The sequence below is a fragment of the Silene latifolia genome, chromosome 6 (genome assembly GCF_048544455.1).
Source record: "Silene latifolia isolate original U9 population chromosome 6, ASM4854445v1, whole genome shotgun sequence".
In the NCBI taxonomy this organism is placed as follows: Eukaryota; Viridiplantae; Streptophyta; class Magnoliopsida; order Caryophyllales; family Caryophyllaceae; genus Silene; species Silene latifolia.
The window spans coordinates 25,980,140-25,992,284 of NC_133531.1; the positions used below are offsets into that span (position 1 = coordinate 25,980,140).

Here is a 12,145-nt window from a genome sequence, read left to right on the forward strand (position 1 = left end):
ATTCAGGCGCAGGCGCAAGGCTTACTACAAGGGATTAGACTGTGTCGTGAGGTACCGCCTCTAACGCATCTTTTCTTTGCGGATGATGCGGTTTTCTTTCTTCAATCTAATGGACAGTCTGTGCATGGGCTGAAGGCCATTCTGGAGGCCTATTGTAAGGCTTCGGGACAAATGATTAATGATTCAAAATCAGGAATTTTATTTAGTCCAAGTACTACTTTGGCTTAGGCAAAGGTTTGTCTGCAAGTTCTCAATATTAGAAATAATAAGGGCTTTGGAAAGTACTTGGGCCTGCCCACGGATTTTATTGGGTCGAAGCGCGAGTTGTTTAAAGGTCTCATTGATATGGTGACCAAGCGTATCTCTTCTTGGAATGTGATTTTTCTGTCTCCAGCTGGAAGGCTTACCTTGATTACGTCCGTCCTATCAAATATTTCAAATTTCTATCTATCGGTGATTAAAATACCGGTAAGTGTGACTCTTAAGATTAAATCTTTATTGTCACATTTTTGGTGGGCTAGATGTAGGGTGGGTAAGAATGTCCATTGGTGTAGTAGGAATTTCTTAAGCTTGCCAAAGAGTGCGGGTGGTCTTGGGCTGCGTAATATTGAATGTTTAAACCAAGCCATGCTAGCCAAACATGCTTGGCGAATTGTGTCGGATGATAAAACTGCTTTCTGTAAGATTTTTCGGGCTAAGATGTTTGGGGATTGTGGGTTGATGCATGAATTGGTTTGTTCGCGGAAGAGTAATATGTCGTGGGGTGAGCGGAGTCTTCGATATGGGTTTGCGCTCCTTTCTCAACATATTGCGTGGAAACCAGGGGTGGATTCTAATCTTAATGTTTGGACGACGAAGTGGGTGAAGGGAGAGGTGCCTGACCCAAGTAATGCGGCAATGTCGCCGGTTAATGCGGGTTACATGGATCTGAAAGTACGTGATCTACGATTGGACGATGGAAGGTGGAATGCGGGTCTTCTTCGGTACTTATTTGAGAAGGATGTAGCTGATAATATCTTAGATATCCCACCCTGCGATTCCACAATCTACGATAGCATCTACTTGAAGTATACTTCTTGTGGCAAATATTCAGTCAAGAGTGGTTATGGGTTGACTTTTAGTTCCTTCATGGACCTTCATGGGACTATGAAGGATAGATCTCGGATAAGTACAAAGGGTATTGCTTTCTGTAGGAGGAAACTTTGGAAGCTACCGGGACCAGCGACTTGGAGGGTTCTTATGTGGAGAATTTTGGCTGATTCGTTGTCCTTGGGGTGTGGGCTTGCTAGAAGAAGTATTCCTGTGGATTCGCATTTTTCAAGCTTTGTAATCTGTCTGATGGAATTATTGAAACTAGGGAGCATATTTTCCGTGACTGCAGCATTGCACAGCGTATCTGGGCATGTGGTGATCTGGGCATTCGTACTTTTGGTTGCTCATCCATTGAGATTGGAGACTGGATTATCAATTGGGTGAATTTGTTGGAAAAAATGGATAATGCGACGGAGAACATCGTTAAGTTCATGGCTACGTTGTGGTGTTTGTGGGCTGTTCGTAGTGGAATTTTGTTTAAAGGTGAGCCATTTAATCCCCATTGGTTTATCTCATTGTGGTCTTATAATGTGGATACGGCTCTGAGGGTTTTGGATGAAGTTGTGGGGACCCGACAAATGGTAAAGAATGATGGAAGTAGCCTGGTTTCACAAGGTTTTAGGGATGGCCAACCTCTTTACGTGGTGGGAGGGGAACATACTTTGTGCGCTACTATGAAGGTTATGGTAGATGCAGGTTGGAAGACTCCAAGGAATGCGGCTATTTGTTGGGTGGTTTATGGTCATTTGGGTGAGACGGTGTGTTCAAGGGGGGTTAAGGTACGAGCGGAGTCCGCACTTCAAGCTGAGGCTTTGGGTCTTCGGAAGGTTCTACGGATGGCCACGGGAATGGGCTACCTTCATCTGGAAATCATGACCGATTGTCTGCAAGTAATTCATCAATTAGCGGGAGTGGAGATGGAACATCATCTTACGAAGGGGCTCCTTGATGATATGCGGCTAATGTTTCCGTTTTTTCATTGTTTACGCTTTTCTTATATTCCTAGGAGTTCTAATGTGGTGGCTCATGATCTTGCTAAAAGTGTCATGACCACCTAGTTGTTTTTGTTTTTTTATGTTAAAACCCTTTATTTACTGCTGCCAAAAAAAAAAAGAATAATTTTACATTAATGTGAAAATAAAACTCTCAATTGATACATTTTGCCACATAAATCATTAATCATCGGGCAAAAGCCAACACATGAAAACTGAAATTGATCTCTTGAGCTCGTATTAAAATGGGTCGTTCATCAGAGAAAAATATTTAAAATAAAATAATTTTTGATTTCTTATTATTGTTGAATCGTTCCATTTCCATTCTCACATCCATTTTCGTTCTTATTTTTATTACCTGCAATAAACAAAAATCAATATAGTAACTTGTAAATCAACAATTGTGGCATACATAAAAAAAACTAAAATGAAATATTGTTTTAAAGCTAAATGAAGTTAGTACGTATTATTTATACGTCATAATAGCAGGCGCTATCATTAGATACATGGACATATAATTGAGTGTGATTAAGTGTTCAATACCGTGACAATATAAATAGTCATATTTAGAGATTTGAATATTTGATAAATATTAGATTTGAATATCAGATAATATACAATTGTCTTTTATCAGAATTATATTTAAGGTATTTGACGTGTTAATTAGACCCGTTGAATGTATGTAAATTACAACATTTTATGTAAATTGTGATATTTTAACTTATAATTTAACATAAGTACTTAAAATAGGAATAACAGATAGAAATAGGAATTGAATTGAGGAGAGATGGTAATTAAATAAAATAGAAAATATAAAGGGACCCACATGTGAAAACTCATCAACCAATGAGAAATATTTAAAAAACTCAACTTTTATACTATGTAGATAGAAAAACGGTGAAAATAATTTGATATAAATAACAATTTATCATTATTTTTTATTCAATGAATTATTCTCTTTTAAAAAAGTTACTCCGTATTTGTCATCGAACAATATCTTGCTAACCTAACAATCTAAGAGTACCCTTTAGATCAAATTAAGTACTCCCTTCTATTCTTTATTAGGTTTGGTGTCCGGTCTCGCCTGAACAATCTCTATTTACCTCAAATTTTAATTTCTAAGAAATAAAATTACGTTAGACTAGCTTAACTCGTATGTTTACCATTTATATAACTTGTTACACCCGACCAATTCCATCCCCTTTTATTTTTTCAAACTCGTATTTAAATAAAGAATTTTTTTAAAATCGAATTGTTAGCTAATTTTTCATACATTCTCCGTTGTTCCTACTGTTATTTTCATTACATTTGTTGTGACTACTATTACTTTCACTACTCCCGCCGTCATTATTGTTTCTTTCACAACTCCTGCATTTAATAATGTTAATTTCACTACACCCGTTGTTACTATTACTTTCACTACTCCGATTTTTTATTATTGTTACTTTTATTAGTCACATGACTGATTACTATCATATTTCCTACATGCAATGTCCCTGCAATTATTTTATCAAATTTATTTATTAAATCAGTTGATTATCTAATTTTATAGAATATAGTATCTTTGAAATTTAATTTTTAAATCAGTTGATTATCGAATTTTATGAAATATACAGATTATGGAATAATATTGCATCTTTTGAAACAATCCTGATTTATTTTGATTTATTTCACTTTACATAGTTTACAAAACATAACCTACTTATATTATATTTGTCTATGCTAAACATCTTTGTATATCTAATAAACTATACAATATAATGAAACTGGAGTATTTTTTTTTTTTTGAGTCGAAGGATAAATATGAATGAGCAAGTTCATTCGCTAGAAGACTCGCCAGCAATATCAATGACAAATCGATAGCGGACATCATTTTTAGAAAGACGGTTCAAAGCGTCGTTAATTTGGTCGGGTGTAACAAGTTCTATGTCACAAGTTATGTTGTATTTCCCGCATACGTCCATCATTTCCTGCGTTTCTTTCATTCCACCCGCCACGCTCCCTTTTACCATTCTTTTTCCTGTGAAAAATAAAAATGTTTATATTCCAATTGGTCAGTAGTTAGTGTTGAGGTTTTTGGTACAAATAATATAAAAGTGCAAAGACACAATATTTTGTTATGGACTTAACCACACCCCAACCTTGTATTATTATTCAAACACAAACAATAATACAATTGCAATCCTCTAACACTTAGCTAATAGCTAAGATTTCAATTTATGCTTAACTTGGGATATTAAGCACAACACTACACTTATCCAACACGACTAGTGATAACCTTTACATACAAGGTCCAAGTCCTAACTCCAACATAGCCATATTAAGAGTTTTAGGGTCCGTTTGGATTGAAGGAATTGGAGAGAAGGGGAGGGGAGGGAAAGGGAGGGATTTAATTTCCTTTGTTTGGATAAAAAATATGGGAGAAAAGAAATGGAAAGAAAGAGAAATGAGAGGACTTATTTTCCCTTCTATAGAACAAACTATAATCTTTCCAATGGTGGCAAGATTTAGAAAGAAAACTTTATTTGGACTCTAATTATACCACCCACATCCTTCAATCCTCCATCCATTCTTCATCTCCCTCCTTCCTCCCCTTCCATTTCCCTTCATAATTTTTGTTATCCAAACACCCACATCCCATTTGCCCTCCCCTTCTCTCCCCTCCCTTTACCTCCCCTCACTCCCCCTCCCCTCCCCTTCCCTCCTAAAATTGTATCCAAACGGACCCTTAATGTCTTACTAATTTAACTCCTAATATTTATACTTAGTAACATATAGTATTACTTAAGAATAACATTAGTAACGTATCTACAAACTAGTAACCATTAAAGACTCTAAATACTATATTCAAAACCTTGACTTTAACTTATGCCTTGGATTAATGTTGGGATTACTTTCCCAACAGTTAGTGACGATTCGCGTCACCCTATTTAGAAAGGAACATGAATACACGATCGAGATAAATTCAGTTTTTACAATGTTTCATTCAAGTTGAATCGATATCAATTGAGAAGAAGTCTCAGCATAGTAATTGAAATAGAGATACGGTGAAAAATAAGTTGAACTTAGTTATAATAACACAAATTGTTTGAGAAAGAAGTATGTACCGAAAATCAGAGGGAAAGAGGGCAAAGCCATGGGCTTGTCAGGAGCCCCAACAATAACAAGAACTCCATTTACTTTCAACAGCTCTAAAGTTGGCCCAAGAGAGTGATAAGCCGATACCGTGTCCAGTATGAAATCTAGGCTCCTTTGTTTCGCCTATTTACATATTAAGACATAAAGAAGGGTTGAATGAGAAAATAATATAAGGGTGTGTTTAGATTGAAGGATTTGGAGGGAAAAGAAAGGGAGGAAGAGTAGGAGATTTAAAATCCCTTGTTTAGATAACAAATAAGGGTGAAGAGAAATAGAGGGGTAGAGATTTGGAGGGATCCAATTTATCTCCTCCAAGCCTAATCAAAATCAGATTTGAAAGGAAATTGTATCCAAAACACCTACACCTAGACCTGTCAAAACTCGGCCCAACCCGAAAACTCGACCCGACCCGTTTTTAGGGTTACAAACCCGGTTTTTTCGACCCGTGACCCGTTTGACCCGAACCCGAAATGACCCGTTATTTTAGGGACGAGACCCGACCCGAACGGGTCGACCCGTTGGGTCAAAGGTAAATCAAGAATTTTATTAAAATATTAATATTTATATATTATATTTGAAAAAAATAATTAAAAATTTATTTTTTTTGTTACTGAAAATTATAAAAATAACTAAAAATTTATTTATATAACTTTTATAATATTTAATAATAAAATAATTATTAAAAAAATTTTATTTTAATAATTATGTCAATATAATTAATATAAACGTTGAATATGATTAAAATATTAATTTTAAATATGATTTACATTTTAAAAAAATATTTTTTAAATTAAAAAATCATTTAAAAAAGACGTTAGAAATTATTTCTTGACCCGTATCCTGACCCTAACCCGACCCGTGACCCGTATAACCCGACCCGTATTTGACCTGACCCGGGACCCGACCCGTTTGACAAGTCTACCTACACCCCATTCCCCTTCCCCTCCCCTTCTCTCCCTTTCTCTTCCCTCCTTCCCCCTCCCCTCCCTTTCCCTCCACTTTTACTATCCAAACACACCCTAAGTCTTGAGATATCAAAAAAAATGAGATAACATAATCTGATGGTACTTTATTTCATTACCCTTTATAAGTAAGTATGTACTCTAAAACCTCTATCTTCGGAGAAATCTTATTATTAGTTGGTCGTTTAATAGAGTCACGTGTAAGAATAACTTCTCAAAATTGGCGTAATATCCCCAACTAACAGGTATGTTTGGATTGAAAGATTTGGAGGAAAAAGAAAGGGAGGGAGAGTAGGGGATTTAAAATTACTTGTTTGGATAGCAAATAAGGGTGGAGGGAAATGGAGGGATCAATTTTCCCTCCTCAAAAGCAAATCAAAATCTCTTCATAATAGGCAAGATTTAGAGGAAAATTGTATCCAAACACCCACAACCCATTTGCCCTCCCCTTCTTTTTCCTCCACCCCCCTCCCCTCTAAACCTGGCAAAATTAACCCGACCCGATTGACCCGATCCGAAAAGGATGACCCGAGATGCGAAATTGACCCGAACTACCGCACCCGAATGACACCCGAAACCCGAATTAACCTGACCCGACCCGAAAATGACCTGAGCTTTCATAGACAGGAATTAACCCGACTCGAAATGACCCGACCCGAAACTACCCAACCCGAAAATGACCTGATAAAACATAACTTTAATTGGCCCCAAAAGACTTGAAATGCCTTTTTTCCTTCTTAATCATTGACCCGAAAATGACCCGACCCGAAATGACCCGAGCCGCTTGACCCGAAACAACCCAACCAACAAACCCAAAACAGACCCATAAACCCGAAATGACCCGACCCGGCCCAAACTAACCCGAATATTTTAGAAACCCGAAATGACTCGGCCCAAATTGGCCCGACCCGAACCCGAGCCGTTGACCCGATTTGCCAGGTCAGCTCGGATCCCCTCCCTTTCTCTCCAATTTTACTATCCAAAAACACCCTAAGGTGTCGAAAATGTCTTAACCTGATGGTTAAGATGAAAGTATTATTGACAATAGACCTTAGGTTCGAATTCTCCCCTCTCCTATATTGTTCTGCTTTTATGACTCATTTGACACCAAAAAAAATGATAACAAGATTAAGGTGCACTTTTGTATATCAAACAAGAGGTCTTTCAACCTTCTCTTCCACCTACTCTCTTTACCCTCTGACAATTAATTTATTTAGTATATATCGTGTGGGGTTAGAAAACAAGTGGATAAAGCAAAATAATCCATATTTTAATCGGTTGTAAAAGGAGAAGGTAGATACTATTTCTCATCAAACATTTATTTTATGGTGGAAAGAAGTGAATTAAAACCTTCATTTGAGAGGCATCAGTGCTAACAACAAAATCATCAGCAACAAGACGTTGTTTAGCCTCAACCTCCTTAGAAGGAGAGGTACTAATGACGGTGACATGGTGACCAAATGCCTTGGCAAGCTTAACCGCGACATGACCCAGACCACCTAGCCCAACTATCCCGACTTTCTTTGGACTCGTTGATTCCTCAAGCAAGTTGTTGTCCTTCATTGGGCTGTACACTGTTATCCCGGCACATAACAGTGGTGCTGCTGCATCCATTGGTAAATTCTCCGGTACACGTACAACGTACCTATTATACATTATCTTAATTAACCTTAGATAAGGTACTAGTCGTATTAGTACACGTACATACATGATACATACCTATGATCAGCGACGAGTATGTTAGAGTAACCACCGTAAGTAATACTACCATCCCAGAAAATACCATTGCAAGTACACTGAAGTTGATCACAGTAATTTTCCTGATCATCTTTGCAAAATTCACAATCTAAGCATGACGCCGCCAAATATCCGACACCTACTCTGTCCCCTTCTTTTAATTTTGTCACATTTTGTCCAACTTTCGTTATTAACCCCGTTATCTCGTGCCTGTATTACAGTCGATAATGCTCAACTTTAAATTTCCGCCAATTTTGAGAGGTAATTAGAAATTTAATTTATTCGAACAGTAGCCAAAAAAGTTGAGAGAACTTACCCTGGAACAACAGGGTACATAGTGATACCCCAATCATTTCTAATCTGATGTAGATCAGTATGGCACATTCCACAATACAATACTTTGATCGTCACGTCGTTAACTCCATTTTCTCTGATCATAAAAATGGCGAATTAGCTTAAATAATTTTACTATCATTGATGAAGACGTGAACGTACAAGTCTACTTAGCTTATACAAGCTTCACATGACTTTATCTATACAATATGGTGCGAAACAGAAGTACGTGATTTAGAGTATTTACGAGTATATACGTACCTTCTTTTAAAGACGTATGGAGTGATCTTTCCGGTTGTATCATGAGCTGCCCATCCCGGCACTATTTGTGTATGCTTCGGAGTTGTTTGAGTCATGTTCTAAAAAAAAAATTGTACAGTATATGCCAATATTTGGGATTTTTTGGTGCTCAGAATCGGATTGTTGGGTGGTAATGCCAATGTTTAAAGTTTTCCTTCGAATTTATAGGCAACCAAAATAAGATTTTGGTACGATTTTATTGTAAATTTCGGCTCTATTTGGTAAATGACATATTGGCCAACTTTCAAAGCATATTGGAGAGGTTTAGCATGTTTGACTTACTTACGAATATCTTTATTTAGAAGCGTTTGGTTAATGACATATTGAAATAGCATATTGGGGTCCAATATACTATTTTGCAATATGCTGCTCCTACTAGCATATTAGGTTAGCGGATTAGAATGAAAAAATATTGTCATATTTACCCAAGAAAAAGGAACATACATCGGATGTACTACATCCAACTTTTTTATTTTTTGAGCATATATGTATTTTTTTTGAGCTTATTGCCTCGAACTTTATTTGTTTTTGAGCATATGTATATTTCTTTGATCATATTAAAGTTTATAAGTTAGATTTTAATATTTTTTTCGTCAAAACTCAACTTTAACTAAACTAATATGTAATGTTTTTGAGTTTTATTGTAATTTTTTAGAGCTTAATTTTTAAATGAATAAACTCAGAAACTTTATAGTGAAACTCAAAAACTTGATTAGAATACACAAAAACTTGATTAGAATACTCAAAAACTATAGAATTGAAGGTAATACATTAGATGTATAATCCTCTTACTGATATTTACCCCCTTAAAAAATACTAACATTCCTTTTATATATTTAATAAATAATTTATTCATATCCTTATTTGTCATTTTACAAAGAATCTAAACAATCTGCTAATATAAAATTGTCAATTAGCAAACACCTCTAAAACAATTCTGCTAAATAAATTTGCTAGTCAAACCCGCTAAATTATTATGCTAGTTAAATCTGCTTTCTAAATCTGCTTCTGCTAATATTAATCCGCTGTTTACCAAACAGGACCTTCATAAAAATTAAAGGTAGGAGCAGTTGGACGTTAGAAATTAAACATGTGTTCTGGTGTTGAAAGCATTTATTTGGTTATGTAGGCCCGTTCAGTTTAGTTCAACTCGTTACAGCCAAAAAGAATAAGGGTCTTAGTCTCCTAAAAAACAGTCTCATATAATCCTAATTTTATCATGATTTATTTATCAATAAATATCATAGTCAGAGTTTAAGTTGGTTGGTGTGAATGACTAGTAAAAACTCTTATTTCTTAATCAAGGGTCCTGATTCAATTCTGACTTAGGCGAATGAAAAAGCCAAACTTACTTAAAAGTGTTTATTCATTACATTGTCTTCACTACTCCAAAAGAGTAGTCTATAGAGGATACTTTTAGTGGACACCAAAAAGCCAAAACTGGTAATGTATTGGTTCAACTTTATGTATTTGTCATTTGTTTTTTTTTTTCGGTGGTTAAAAGCGGATAATTCAAATTTGGCAACGTCAAATGTCAAATATTTAAAAAGGAAAATGAGTTAGAGACATTCGGTATCATTAGATTTCGGTAACACCCATGGCTAATTGTAATACACTAGTCAAATATGTCAAATTAAAGCTGTCATTTGTAATCTACCTCACCAATCTATTTCTGTTAATTATAATCTGTTGAGTACCAAACAAGGCCTTAAGCTAGTTGATAATGGAGATTATCGGATTTATCATGCTATTATTCGCCAAGTCAATCAATTTGATCCTCCTTTTTCTTGCGTGGTTCCGCAAATCTCCTCACATTCTAGCTTGTAATTCTTTTTCGATTTGTTTGTTCAATGGACATCTTTTGTGGTCTTCTTCTCAAATTTTTGTTCGCAGTTTCTCCAGAAAAAATAAAATACCCAAAAATTAGGTTTTCTTCACTTTCCGCTGTATTAGTTTCTGATTTCTAGAAAATACCTAACAATTAGGTTTTTATCATCTTTCGCTGCATCAATTTCCGCTTTCCAAAAAAAACCTAAATATTAGGTTTTCATCTTCCGCAGCATCGATTTCTGATTTCTTTCATCTTCGACAATTTTGATTGAAATCATTATCGTCTTTCGATAATCATGCCAAAAATATTTCCAAAATCCGTTTATAAAGATCCTCTTTTTCTTACAACATGCGATCAATCTCTCCTCCAATTAATTCCACAAGTTTTTGAAGAACTGCTTTTTTGCATTGGTCGAGACTAATGAAAATGGCGTTGTTACAATTTTCTTTAGAAAAGAGTTTCCATCATTGTTGGTAAGATTGAGCAAAAAAAAAAAAACGACTATTGGAATAACACTTATATTTATCTCGAATTTGATTTGAAATTTTTGGGACATTAATATGGATAATAATTTTTGACGCTTAGTTATCTGATTCTATCAGAATATACACGGTAAGTGGATTATATATCCGATGTATTACCACCAATTACTTAATTTTTGAGCATTACAGTAAAATTTTCGAGTTTTCTTTTAAAGTTTTTGAGTTTTACTATAAAGTTTCTGAGTTCATTCAATTAGACATTAAGCTTAAAAAATTAAATATAACTCAAAAACATTTTATATAAGCTCAGTTAAATTTGAGTTTTGACGGCAAAAAATTAAAATGTACTCCGTAACTTATAAACTTTAAAAAGCTCAAAAAAAATACACATAAGCTCAAAAACTAATGAGGTCTGAGGTAGTACATCCGATGTATGTTCCTATTTCTCGAATACACATTATATTTCTCTATTACTAACTAATTATTTTGTAGTTTACTATTAATTTTTTATTTTTTGAGTGTATTTGGACAGTGATCTTTATAATGGAATTGTTGGAATTTTCTCGTATTTTGGAAATTTCATATTGTTCGTATTTTTTTAACTTTCACCGCTATATAAGTATTACTTATGAAGCTTAATACTTTTACTAGTATAGATGCCGCACATATATGCGCGGTATATATAAACTTTTTACTTTTTAATGTATTATTTATAGATTTTTACTATTTACATGTCATTGATTTTTCATATTACACCCCTCTTATTTTAATATAAGAAACAAAATTGAACTAGGAAACTAATCAAGAAAATTGACTAATTGGGTGAAGTCATGAAATGTGCATTTTAATGAAAATATTTTTTAACAAAAATTAATGATTTAAGTTTATAAATTTTGAAAAATAATCTTAATGATTTGTTTTGTCATAGAACTAATAATATCAATTTATAATTTTTTTTTTATACAAAGTAAGTTTATGTTAAGTCATTCTATAATATACTGTATAAAAATCGAACTAGGAAAAGATTTAACCATTTAAAATTTTTAGATTTATACCAGTTTTGTCTTTTTTCTAAAAAAAAAAATTATTGTAATTTAGAATTTATAAAAGATTATAGTGATTAAAACATTTAATGAAAAAATAATAATGATTAATTGAAAGAAAGTCTTGCATGTTTCCTTATTTAACCGGATTCCTTTTGGAGGGAAATTTTTTTGAAAATTTTATTCTCTTGGGCTCTGTTTGGTAAACTAGCTGAAAAGTTAGCTGAAACCTGAT

The 12,145-nt window shown here is 34.4% G+C and overlaps 1 protein-coding gene across 1 annotated transcript in view; it reads right to left on the reverse strand.

The window, feature by feature from the left end:
* LOC141586568 (putative cinnamyl alcohol dehydrogenase 6) overlaps positions 1-8,698 on the reverse strand; it is a 29,172-nt gene extending 20,474 nt beyond the window's left edge. The window contains exons 1-6 of the mRNA XM_074407854.1: positions 8,516-8,698; positions 8,238-8,351; positions 7,904-8,131; positions 7,535-7,829; positions 5,192-5,345; positions 3,922-4,104 (exon numbers count right to left, since the gene is read on the reverse strand). Coding sequence (XP_074263955.1) covers positions 3,922-4,104; positions 5,192-5,345; positions 7,535-7,829; positions 7,904-8,131; positions 8,238-8,351; positions 8,516-8,610 — 1,069 coding nt within the window. The 5' untranslated portion in view covers positions 8,611-8,698. The remainder of the gene's footprint in view (positions 1-3,921; positions 4,105-5,191; positions 5,346-7,534; positions 7,830-7,903; positions 8,132-8,237; positions 8,352-8,515) is intronic.
* Positions 8,699-12,145: the final 3,447 nt, after the last annotated feature.